At 40.6% G+C, this 13,063-nt stretch overlaps 1 protein-coding gene across 5 annotated transcripts; it reads left to right on the top strand.

Moving 5' to 3' along the window:
• Positions 1-247: 247 nt before the first annotated feature.
• On the top strand, positions 248-12,248 carry C1H1orf162 (chromosome 1 C1orf162 homolog). Of its 5 annotated transcripts, none has more exons than XM_063606440.1 (7): positions 248-1,981; positions 7,691-7,766; positions 9,754-9,801; positions 10,534-10,603; positions 11,070-11,164; positions 11,462-11,511; positions 11,719-12,248. In XM_063606440.1, the coding sequence occupies exons 3-7, from the start codon at positions 9,765-9,767 to the stop codon at positions 11,857-11,859; spliced, it is 393 nt and encodes a 130-aa protein (XP_063462510.1). In that variant the 5' UTR covers positions 248-1,981; positions 7,691-7,766; positions 9,754-9,764; the 3' UTR covers positions 11,860-12,248. The 5 variants fall into 5 exon arrangements, with proteins under 5 accessions (XP_063462510.1, XP_008961267.1, XP_034789454.1 ...); XM_008963019.5 differs by having other exon boundaries at positions 11,387-11,511; XM_034933563.3 differs by lacking the exon at positions 11,070-11,164 and having other exon boundaries at positions 11,387-11,511.
• Positions 12,249-13,063: the final 815 nt, after the last annotated feature.

Below are 13,063 nucleotides of genomic sequence, written 5' to 3'. Positions count from 1 at the left end.
AATTTCCTACTTTGGCAGTGGATCTGTTAAGTTTGTATTTTTTGTTTGTTTGTTTTGGGGCTTTTTTTATAGTTCTGTCAATTTTACTTTATAAATTTATAGTTTAGGTAACTAGAAGCAAATAAGTTTAGAATTGTTATCTCTTCTCACTGAGTTAAGCTTTTATCAGCATGTAATGATGATCTCTTTTTTTAACGAATAGTGTCTACGTTAAGGTATATTTTGCCTGATATGAATATACCAGCTATCTTGTTAACATTTTCCTGGTGTAACTTTTCATCCTTTTTTCAACCTTTATGGCTGTTTAAGTTCTAGATACATATTTTCAAACAGTATATAGCAGATTTTTTATTCAATCTGGCAATCTTTGACTTTTAACTAAAGAGTATAGTCCATTTTCATTTATCGTAATTAGCAATTGCTGTTCTATTCTGATTCATTCCCACTAATATATTTTATATTTTCTGTTTTGTGGCCTATTCTGGTTTTTGCTATTCATTGTTTTGGATTGACTAATTTAATTCCAATTGTTTTTTTTCTCTAATAGTTTGAGTTACTCTATTTCTGTTATAATGATCACTCTAGAAATTTTAATATTTTAATCTCTCTTTTATGTTTTATATTGTTGTCTGTGTTATATTTCTTGTCCACTATTTTTCTCTTCAAATGTTTTAAACTTGTTATTTATCCCCACTATTGAATTTCTATCTTAGTCCATTTATGCTTCTATGACAGAGTACCTGAGACTGGATAATTTATAAAGAAAATACAATTAATTTTTCACAATTCTGGGAGCTGGAAAGCCCAAGATCAAGGTGGCAGCCAGATTGGTATCTGGTGAGGACTGCTCTCTGCTTCTGAGATGGCACCTTGCTTCTATACCTTCTGGTGGGAAGGCATACTGTGTCCTCACATGGCAGAAGGGACAGAAGGGCAAGAGAGGACTCTTTTCAACCTTAAGCCATTTTGTAAGGATGCTAAATCCATTCAGGGGACAAGGTCCTCATGACTTAATCATCTACCAAAAGGCTTTCCCTCTCAAAACCATCATAGTGCGATTAAGTTTCAACATGAATTTTGAAGGGGACACATCCAAACACAGCAATTTCTAATTTCAATGATAGGTTTAATATCTTTACATTCTACTTATTTCTTTGCAAATTTGCCTGATTATTTTAGTACTTTTTTGTTCCTTCATTACACTTTCAATATCCACTTTATTTACTTAAAAATATTAAGCATACTTTTGTTTTGGATCTGATCATTCTTATACCTACAGCCTTTGCAGGTCTCTGTCTCTAACATTTGTGGTTTGTTATTTCTGCTGTCTCTTTCATGATGGCTTGATTACTTTTTGTGTTTTTGTGATTTGTCTTGTTGTTAGCTTATATTTATTGGAAATGTGTCTGTGGAAGTCTTTGACACCTGGTCGAAGAGGCATTCTTCTACAGATAACTTGCATTTTCTTCTCCCAGCGTCCAACTTAAACAACCAATTTAAACTTGGAATTTTGAGGTCCACAGACAGTACAAAGTCTGGCCTAAAACCTCCTAAAGTTAGGTTTGTGGTTAGGAATGTCCAAGGAAAGCGTATTTTGTTTTGTTTTTCTTTTTGTCCCCTTCTATCCAGAGCCAAGCTTGAGATAAGCAAGTATGACAGGCAGAATTCTACAATGCCCCATGATCTCTGCTCCCTTGTGTTACTGCAAGTATAATCCTCCCTCCCCTGAATGTGGGTGGAATCTATGACTTGCATCTAATCAACAGAATATGGCAAAGGTGACAGGCTGTCACTTCATCATGACATTACGTTATATACAACTTTGTCTTAACAGGCTGGAGAGACTCTTCCGTGGCATTCAAACTGCCATGTTGTGAACTGCCTGTGGAGAGAACCACAAAGCAGGGAACTGTAGACAGCCTCTAGGACCTGCAAACAGACTCCAGCTGACAACCAGTAAGAAGCCAGGGCCCTCAGTCATGTAAGTCACAAGGAAATGAGTTCATCCAACAACCAGAGGGAATTTGGAAGTATATCTTCTCCTAGTCAAGCCTCTGATAAGAACACAACCCCAGCCAATACCTGGATTACAGCCTGGTGAGACCTTGAAGCAGAGAACCTTGATAAAACATGTCCAAGCTTTTAACCCATAGAAACTATAAGATAAATGTGTATTGTTTTAAGCCTCTAAATGTGTGATATGTTAGGCAGCAATAGAAAACTAATACAGCAAAGGTCTCCACCATCTCCATCTGTGGCATGGATTTTTTTTTCCTCGTTCACCCACCAGGAGTCCCTTTTCAGAGGGTACAATCCAAATCGCCACCTTTGTGCAGGCTCTAGACTTGGTTTCCTAACCTTGCACACATGGCCTTTAAACCCAACCTTCAGGTCACCAAAAATTGGTAGCTATATCCAGAGCAAACACCCATTTCAGGTCTCAATCAACTTTCTTTCTTATTTCCCACATCTACTTTAGCCATGTGCTTCTAAATTATGGTGTTTAAAATATTTTATCCAACAAGTGTTATGTTTTTTAACAAGAGGATTTCCTTACATACCTAATCTGCTATACACCTGGGAATTTCCATTACTCATCAGCCCATTGAAGGTAAATTTCCTACTACTACCAAACCCCAGGCTACTTAAGCAAAAGAGATTATGATCTCTTAATTGCCAAATCCAGTCAACTCTTTCCAGTCCTCATGTTAATTGGCCTCTCTCTTTCAGCAGCATTTGGCACAGGTGGCCACAGCTTTTCCTTCCTTTCTTTCCTCCTCTGGCTCCTAATCACATATGTTTATGCTATTTCTGCTGTCACCATTTCTTCTCAATTTCCTTAACTGACTCTACTTTTTCTGCCTCCCTCTTAAATCTTGGTGCTCCTCAGAGTTCTATCCTAGGAATTTTATTCTCATTCTGTAATACATACTGTACGTGGATTACCTTATCCATTCCCATGGCTTCTACTATCATGAGTATGCTGTTGACTTCCTAATCTATACCTCAAATTGTATTTGGAAAGATAGATTAGGTTCAGTGAGATGAGACAATAGCTGGGATCATAGGTGTGTGACATTGCACGTGTCAGGTGCAATGATCCCAGCTATTAGGGAGGCTGAAGTGAGAGGACAGCTTGAGCTCAGGAGTTCAAGACCAGCTTGGGCAACATAGTAAGACCTGTCTTAAAAAAAAAGAAAAGAAAAGAAAAGAAAAGAAAAGATCTACCCAAAATCTCAGTAGCTCAATACGGAAAAGTTTACTTTTTGCTCATATAGAGTCTACTGCGGGTCCAAGTGACTCCGCAGAGAAACTGTCCTCCATATGTTGACTCAGTGATCCAGGGTTAGAACTCTTACCTTCACCTTCCCATCATAAAATCTCCATTGTTGTGGGAGGGGGTCAGAGCAGGTTTTGCATTAGCAATTAAATGCTTTGGCTAAATGAGACATGCATCACTTCATTCACTACCCACTGGCCAGAACTTGTCACATGACATTACCCAACCACAAGGAAGGCTCCACACAAGAAGGAGAGGAGAACTGGTTATTGGTGAGAACTAGTACTGTCTACCACACAAATCTAAATCTCTTTTGTGAGCCCCAGATCTGTGCATCCAACTGCTCTCTCAACATCTTTACCTAAATGTTCCACAGGCACCCCAAACCCAATGTGTCCAAAATTAAACTCATTATTTTTTCCCAATCCTATAACCCCTTATTTTATATTATCAACATTAGTTGATGGATACAACGCAGGAAACCTAGTTATTGCCACATCCCCTCTCTCTCTTACTTTCCTCTCACACCTAATAAATGACTAGACTCATCACCTATCTGCTCTACCTCTTCCCCATGGCCATTGCCGCTATTCAGATCATCCTAGTTTCTCACTTGGAACTCTGCAACACCAAAGGATTCTTCACCCACTGTCTGGCACCTCACCAGTCCCCCCTACACTCTGTTGCCTAAACCCAAATGTGCTTGTGTTAGTCCTCTTCAGCAGTCTTTCCATTGCCTATACGGGTAAAATATGTTTAGGGCCCGCCATTACCTGGTTTTATCTATCCTCTCCAGCCTTTCCTCTTCCATTACCCACCCTTATCCTATCCTCATTCCCCATAGCACCACCTATGGTGAAATACTTGCATTTCCCTAAACTCAACCATCGTGCCAAAGCATGCCCTTGTTTACCCTGTCCCTCTACCTGGAATACACTTCCTCCCTCGCTCTGCCTAGAAAATTATTCATCTTTCAAGGTGCAACTCACACATTGTCTCCTCTATGAGGCTTTTCTTGACACCTATCCTCCCTCCTTATCGTGTAGCCTGACCTCTTTGTTCATTGCATCTCACTCTATCCTGTACAGATGTCTCACATCTACAATATTTCATTATGCTTATTTATGTGACTGGCCAGTCTGGAACATGCTTTTGTAGATGAATGAAGATATCTGTCTCTCTGCAACGGACAGATCCCGCAAGTCAAGAACTGTTGTCTTACTCATTATTGAACCTCCAGAGCTTGACAGGGTGTTTGCATAGGTGCTAACTAAATGTCTGATTAATTAGTTAATCCTCCCTCTAAGTCTTGAAATACCGCTGTTTCCTTCTGTGGCTCCTCTTCCTCCTTCTTGCCCTTTGGTTGTGTCTTTGATCATTGTCTAATCTTTTATCCCCCCTTGTTTTTGCTGCCACCTTCCTAAATATCTCCCAAATCCATATATATCTCTTCATCTCTAGTGCTACCATCCTAGTCCACATTACTATTACCCTCCTCAACTGTATCACTGCAGTAATCTCTCAGCCGGTCTATTCATATCTATTCTGGCTAACTTCCAATCTGTTTGCTCCAGTTTTAGTGATTGTTCCGTAATGCAAACCTGATCATGTCACCCTTGCTTAAATATCTTTAGTACAGATAAACCCACTTCTCTTAAAGACAAAAGTTGTGATGGACTGGCCCCTTCCTGCCTATTCAACCTCATTCTCATCATGCTCCACCCTCTGCCCACAACCCAGTGCCACCTCACATACTTCCTCTTTCAGCTTTTGTCAAACTAGTCTTTTTTTTTTGCCCTTCAACTTCCTACCTTCCTTCTGGCACAGGATTTTTAAATGTTCTGTTCCCTCTGAACTTTCCCTTCCTCTTGTTCTAGTGGAACTGCAACTCACATTTCAGATTTCAGCTTAAGTGTTGGGTCATTTTGTTATGTTTTTTGGCTCTAGGAAGGCTTCCCTGGTCCTCTTCCCCTCTGTTGTAGGCATCCATGGCACAGGGTCCTGATCCTTCACAGCACACTTAACAATCACAATTTACCATTTCTTTGTGTGGTAAGGGCCTCCTTTACTAGTCTGAAAGTTCCATGAAGGCAGCCCCTCACGCTCGTCATAATATCCTTAAAGCTTAGAATGGTACACAGCACATAGTAAATGTTCAATAAATGTTTTGGAGTAAGTGAATGAAGAAATGAATTATCTCAGCAACTGAGGTTCAAAAACTTGAAGTAATCATTGACTCGTCCTACTGTTTTATTCCCCATATCCAGGTCCCAAGTTATATGTCCTCCAATTTTATGATCCCTGTGGTTTCAGCCTATACCCTTACTACACAATACCCAGAATATCACCATACCATCTAGCTTCTTTGTCTCTACCCACAATTTATCTTATATGATATGGTACAATCTGTCATAAAGGCTATGTTTATCATGTTATATCTCAATCAAAAATATTTAGTGTTTATTTTTTAAATATTTCAAATACATCTTGCTTGGACTTAAAGCTCCCCACCATCTGGCTGCAATCCATCTAAGTCAACTATTTTTCATCTCCCACCCTCTCCAAATGCCCCTCCCTATTTATTTATTTATTTATTTAAGCACTCTGTCACTCAGGCTAATAGTGCAATGGCATGATCGTGACTCACTGTAGCCTCAAACTCCTGGGCGCAAAGGATCCTCCTGCCTCAGCCCCCCAAAGTGCTGGATTACAGGCATCAACCACCACACCCAGCCAAAATGTTCCATTCTTGAACTGTGCTAATATCCCAGAAGTACATCACTTGAATTTCAGCAACCAACCCTGGGCCTAGGGCACCCCTCCCACAGCCCTTTCTCCCTCCATCCATCCAAAGCCTATCCGCGCTCAAGGTTTACCTGAATACTTCCTTGCCTGATTTCTCCAGCTCTGCCAGCTGTGAGTTACTCTTCTCCACGTGGAAACCTCTTCCCCAGACTCTGTGCCTGGCTAGCTCCTTCTCATCTTCGAGTTCTCTAAGTGGAAATGTGCACTCCTTAGAGAAGCCTTCCCCAGTCCTCCAACTTCTCTGAAGACATTCTCCCAGTGTATTCTGTCTAGCTAGCACTCTTTTTTTTTCCCTCAAGGCCCTTAATACAATGTGTCATTGACTTATCATTTACTTGTTTTTCATTTCTCTTCTCAATTATGTGGTAGAGTCTGTGAGGCAAGGAACTTTTCTGCTTTGCTCTCCGAAAAACCTGTAATAATCTGGTCAGTTATTAAACCTATATAACCTGGTCAGGCACAGTGGCTCACGTCTGTAATTCCAGCACTTTGCGAGGCCAAGGCAGGCGGATCACCTGAGGTCAGGAGTTCAAGACCATCCTGACCAATATGGTGAAACCCGTCTCTACTAAAAGTACAAAATTAGCCGGGCATGGTTGCGCATGCCTGTAATCCCAGCTACTTGGGAGGCTGAGGCAGGAGAATTGCTTGAGCCCAGGAGGTGGAGATTGCAGTGAGCCAAGGTTGCAACATTGCACTCTAGCCTGGGCAACAAGCATGAAATTCTGCCTCAAAAAAAAAAAAGAAAGAAAAAAAAGAAAAAAAAACCTATAATACTAGCTCACTGTATGGCCTATAGCATTTACTTAATGAGTATATTTATTAATATTATTTTACAAATAAATATTTATAAAGAAATGATTCGCCTTCCCTTTGAAGGGATCTTAACACTCTTAACACATTTGAAGTCTGCACAGCTAGTACTTAACTCTTAGCACTGTTTGCTCTTCATTTTTCATTATCAGCCTCATCTCCCTGGTTAGAAGAGATGAGATTATAAGGTTTTTGATGACAATGTCATACTGATGCAACCTCCACAGTAAATCTGGCACAGTGGTTAAAGTAAACACTTAATAAATATTTAATTAGCAAGAAACCTGTCTTGCCTCCTTATGTTCTGTCATTCATGTGTCAGACACAAAGAAAAGGTACAAAAGAAAGATTAAAAAATCATAATGTTGGGCTGGGCATGGTGACTCAGGCCTGTAATCCCAGCACTTTGGGAGGCCGAGGCGGGCGGATCACGAGGTCAGGAGATCAAGACCATCCTGGCTAACACGGTGAAACCCCGTCTCTACTAAACAAAATACAAAAAATTAGCCGGGCGTGGTGGCGGGCGCCTGTAGTCCCAGCTACTCGGGAAACTGAGGCAGGAGAATGGCGTGAACCCAGGAGGCGGAGCTTGCAGTGAGCCGAGATCGCGCCACTGCACTCCAGCCTGGGCCACAGAGCGAGACTCCGTCTCAAAAAATAAAATAAATAAATCATAATGTTGACCTCAAAGAGGAAGCCTACCCTTGAGTTTAGTAAGATCTTTGCTACACGCAATGTGATGCTGGCAGTGGCAGGGGCAGTAATCTTTATTTCGTCATTTTTGAAACATAGAAGCCGTAACGGAAGCAAGTGAAATGCTCAGTCTTAGACGACTGCGTCGTGCTATGACCGGACTTTTTCTTGAAAGGTAAATGCATTTACCACATGCTTTTAATCTAGATTAAATAATCACTCACCAAAAGAAAGTGTCGTCTAATTGTTAGTGGTTTCTATCACTTGTTTTCTTTGGTGCAGGAAGGGTTGTATTTGAATGGTTCTATTAAGTTGATGGATTTTACGCTATCAGTAAGATTCTCCAGTGCTGGATGAAACGTGAAAAAGTATATATAGCACCGCTTCTATTTTAATTTATGCTTCTGCCAACTGTTTGGGTTGTGCTGAAAGGGAAATATATTTCCTGCTTTTCTTGGCCTGGATTTGTGAGTAGCTATTTCCCTGTGGTATTGTGCGATGATTTTGTCCATTTATGTGAAAGTTAGGGTGGGGTGGCCTAATGTTTTCACAGCGGCTATGGTAACATTTTTGTAAATTCAGAACTGCTACTGTGAATTTCAGGATTTTACAGAGACCTATGATCCTATCTTCTTCCACCTCTCCAGTGGCAAAGCCTAGTGTAAGCTCATACTCTGTTTAGCACCAGCATATATTTCAATATTTTAAAAATATTATGTCAATATTTTATGATGGTCTGCAAAGAGCACCACTGACTTACAAGTTAGAAAAGGAGCAAAAAGTGTGAGAAAAATTACCACTGCCGATTCTGCTGCGGACTGTGGGCCTCCTATTCTCATGGCTCAGATTCCTCAACACATTTTCCCGTTGGCCCTTTTCTTATCTGACATTGCATGATCTAAAAATGTTTGGTGAATTGTAAGGTACTTGGTAATGTTGTTGTTGCTGCTATTGTAACAGGTACAGGGCGATGAGGTGTCCTTCTCCCAACCCTCCCACAGGTCCAAGGACTTGGAAGTTAACTTTTGAGAGCTGAACAATAAAACAATAAATAATTGATGACATTTGTTTAAAGAAATGACCTTAAAATATAGAAGAAATAACAAAGCCAAAACATTTTCCCATGAGTTTGCCTAAATACAAAGTAAAATTTTGGCCTCCTAAAAAAAAAAAATCAGGGATGCATACAATGTTTTATGCACAAAAATATCTCTTTCATTGTTATTGATTTAAATAAAAATGGAAACAATTCTATCAGTAAGTGGGGAATTTGTTAAGCAAGTTATAGTACATAGCTATAATGGAAAGACCTATCACCACTAAAAATGTTATAAAAAGTTTTTAGTGACATAGAAGAATGTGTATGGTAAAATGCTGAGTGTAAAAGGAAGATATAACCTCTTATAAAAAGAAATATCTCAAGTAGCTTTTTAAAAAATGCATGGAAGTCTGACTAAAAGGAAAGACACTAAAAACATTAATGAGTAGTAGGAGTTTGGGTGATTTCACTTTCCTGCCTTTAGATATTTTATACATTTTGATATAAAGCCTAAACAAGAATATTGGCAAACTTGAGAAGATAATACGTGAACAGATTAGAAGTGTCTAATGAGGTCTAGAGTAAGGGTCTCCAAGAGCAAGTTTGTCAAAGTTTATGTAGCAATGCCAGGGAAGAGTAAGATTGATACATCAGACCCAGTTGGCAGTCATTATAAAAATCATCCATTCATCTTCTCTCATACTTACTTCAGTTCAGTGCTTACCAAGCAAATTTATGATTTTCATTGGCATTCTTATATGTTCCCCTGATAGGCAAAATTCACTGATTGCACCAACATGTACCTTATGTTATTTCGGCTTATACATCAGTCTCCTGTGAGTTGGTTGGTGGGAATCAGTTCTGGAGAAATCAGTCATTTCTTGGTGTCCTGATAAGTTCAAATTTCTGGACCTGCAAACCTGAAGGCTGGCTGCTGAGCTGCAGAAACAACACCAGAATTGTTAACCACTGATGAGTGATCTGTGACCACTGATGGCACTAGAACACCCACAAATTGCCTCTCATTGTTACTACTCTTATATGACAATCACAGTCTCAGAGCTGGCCCTTAAGCCGGCTCTCCCTTCCAAGCTTTCTAAGAGATACCTTGTTTTATTCTCAGGGGATGACAGCATGGGAGGAAATGGCTCCACATGTAAACCCGACACTGGTGAGTTTACGACAGGAATAATTACCTGCCAAACGTCTGAGTTAAAATAACTAGAAATTGTGCTGAAGGGCTGTAATGGAAAGGCACTAGCTAGTGCATTTCTGAAATTGGAAGAATCCAGTTTTACCAGGACACAGAATCTAATGCCAGGAGGGGTGAAAGGGGGAACCACAGAGACCTGCCTGGCCCTCCAAATCTGAGTAAAGGGTGTCTCTGCTCAATATCAAACTAGGTGGGTCCTGCTCCCCTATTTGTGGTGTAGGCATTGGGAAAACCACTGTGGCTGTTTTTGGCTAGGCACTGCTAATAGCTGCTCTGCAAAAAGGGCAAACATAAAAGGGCAGCAGTTTCAAGGTCAAATTCCCCAAGGACTTTGGGAAGCATTTGTTGTTTCTCCCTAGCTGGGAGATGCTTTCCTTAGGCCAGAGGGAGCATATCTCTTCAGGAGTTCCTATTAAAATCTTTGAGGAGGGCAACATATGAGATTTTTTTTTTTAATCAAAGGAACACTAGGCTTGTATTTCATGTATGTAGTTGATTTTTAAGTTCTATTTTTCATTTAAAAGTACTTGGAATCTAAAAAACAATGTTCTCTCATTTTTGTAAGAACTGCAGCCCCATCCTTAATTTCCACTGGTTGCTTGGGTAGAATGGGGCACCTGGGGACACTTAAGCTGGAAGGGTATCATGAAAAGTGACAGATACACTAATTCCTTTTGTGTTTTCTTGTAGAAAGACAAGGCACTCTCTCCACAGCAGCCCCAACAACTAGCCCTGCACCCTGTCTCTCTAACCACCACAAGTAAATGAGCATTCTCCTATCTGTTTCATCTTGTACCACGTGGGATTTGATGTTGTGTTGACAGCCTCGGCTTGGGGATTTGGGCAGGGAGACTGGGGAGAAAGGACTAGAAACAGTAAAAGAATAAAGTCAGTTTGTGATCTCAGGAGTATGGCTCTTAATTTGGCATCCCCTAAGCTTCAAGAGATCCATGGATCCCCTAAGCTTATAGGTAAAATTTGCTGGGTGGGGAATTATGAACATTGTGTGGGTTGAGGGAGGGGGAGAGGAAGAGGCCACAGCTTCCTCTGAGGCCTCAAATGGATGTGAAACTCAAAAGCAAAAGCTGAAAACCACTGGGTGAAAGTTCATTAATCAGTGTGAAAACCATTTCAGGAGTCCATCCATAGGCAGGAAAGGTTTCACTCTTTAGGAAAGGCCTTCAAAAGCCCAACAGTTTATCCCCTGCCTTTCTTTGCCAAAACAGCAAAAAACATTTAATCCTTGCCTTTTGTGCTGGGGTTCTACTGACACTGCTGCTGATAGCCTTTATCTTCCTCATCATAAAGAGCTACAGAAAATGTAAGTGGTCTCCAAGGGATAGAACAGCCCTTCTCTCTCTGCCATTGATACTAGAATTAGCTATGAGTGAGTAATGGGAGGAGGTAGGGGAGGGTGCAGTGTGATAAAACCTGCTTAGCCCACCCTGTCTGCAGACTGAACATTCAAATCCCTTCATTTTTCTTCCGCCCTGCCCCCCACCCACCTGCCAACACCTCCTCCCCACCCCACCCTTCACCCAAGATCGAAGGGAGAGGCTTCCCATTTCCCCAGGCCCATTGCTGAGATGGGTCCCTCTTCTTTCTGGCACCATGGCAGATCACACCAAGCCCCAGGCCCCAGATCCTCACTCAGATCCTCCAGCCAAGGTAAGATGACCACACTGTTTTGGGGACACTGAAGGGCTACCGTCATTGGAATTCCCCTCCATACTCTTCATTATCTGCTAGAATGGTGGTATTGATTTCCAGACACTGGGCAAGTGATTCTTTGACCAAAGTGCTCAGGTTGCTTCTAAAGAGCAACCTTTTGCTCCAGACTGGACTCACTCATTCCTCCTTTTTCTCCCTCTGCAGCTTTCATCCATCCCAGGGGAATCACTTACCTATGCCAGCACAACTTTCAAACTCTCAGAAGAAAAGAGCAATCACTTGGCTGAGAACCATTCTGCAGACTTTGACCCCATTGTCTATGCTCAAATTAAAGTAACAAACTAACTCAGCTTTTCCAATGAGGCTTGAATCCATTTCCTCTCATCTCAGCCCTATCTTCACACATCACTTTCACTTTTTTACAAATTTTGGACCACCACTTGTGTGAAACTGCAGTCGGAGTTGTTTAGATGTGATCTGGCAATGCTATCCAGCATCTTTGGAGACCAATGGTCAGTCTTTTCCTGGCCAGAGGAAAGATTGATGGCCCTCCCACTTGAACTGACAGCCTGTGAGCCCCTTGGGAGCATAGACTGCCTTCCTTGGACCCTTCCAAAGTGTGTGGTACGGAGCTCAGTGCACAGAGTATTCACCCAGCATCATGAATCAACTTGGGAGGAGTCAACCAAATGAACAATCTACCAAAAATTTCAAATAAAGTCAAACCCCCCACAGTGCTGCCTCCATCTTTATTATTTGTTTGTCTGTTCCTGCCACCTTCTCCAGAGGTCAAGATTAAAAGTCCAGAGCTCATTCACAGCCAAAAACACCACCAAAGGTGATGGCACTTGGAAACAAGCTCAGATTTGATTGGGGTGCAGGTACCAAACTCTGCCACTAACTAGCAGCATTCATTTAGGCAAACTTGTTAAACTTTTCAAGCCTGAAGTCTTTCATCTTGAAAACAGAGATAACACTTACCACTAATATTTAGTGTGAAGATTAAATGAAATATCTTATACATAAACATTCTATACATCCAAGAGCTCTACACAAACACAAGGTCCCTACTGTATAAAGCACTATGCAAATGGAGATTTCTACCTCCATCCTATAGCATAAGAGGTATGCATAACAACATTATATGAGAACCAAAGATAAAGATTAAACATTAATTCCCCCAAAATCCCAATGAATAATCACATATAAAAATCCCATTAAAAATATCATCAGATGAGTTCCCAAAGGTGAACTACAACAAAATATCAATAAGATTATTTTTCACCAGGCAGGCTTACTCTAAATTTCCTATGTAAACCATAAACAAGACAGCAAATCCAGAAAAATGTATAAAAATAAATAATTAAAGTTATATGGGAAGGCTAGCCCTAGTAGCTAACTAAAAGTACTTGTTTTATTAAGCATCACTAATTAAAGCAATATGTTAATGGTACCTGAATAAATAAATCAATTGAATAGAATTTAAAGACCAGAAATACATCAAAATATATAAGGAAATTTAGAGTATGATGAAGATGGCATATGAAAT

The sequence above is a fragment of the Pan paniscus genome, chromosome 1 (genome assembly GCF_029289425.2).
Source record: "Pan paniscus chromosome 1, NHGRI_mPanPan1-v2.0_pri, whole genome shotgun sequence".
Taxonomy (NCBI): Eukaryota; Metazoa; Chordata; class Mammalia; order Primates; family Hominidae; genus Pan; species Pan paniscus.
Note: the sequence above shows the minus strand (reverse complement) of the source record. Positions and strands in the feature narration are given on the sequence as shown.

Bases quoted from the DNA above. Each gene is read 5' to 3' on its own strand.
- C1H1orf162 (XM_008963019.5), top strand. From the start codon at position 9,765: ATGGGAGGAAATGGCTCCACATGTAAACCCGACACTG. The intron at 9,802-10,533 runs GTGAGTTTACGA...GTTTTCTTGTAG, and splicing joins CACATGTAAACCCGACACTG to AAAGACAAGGCACTCTCTCC. The intron at 11,165-11,386 runs GTAAGTGGTCTC...CCTTCACCCAAG, and splicing joins CATAAAGAGCTACAGAAAAT to ATCGAAGGGAGAGGCTTCCC.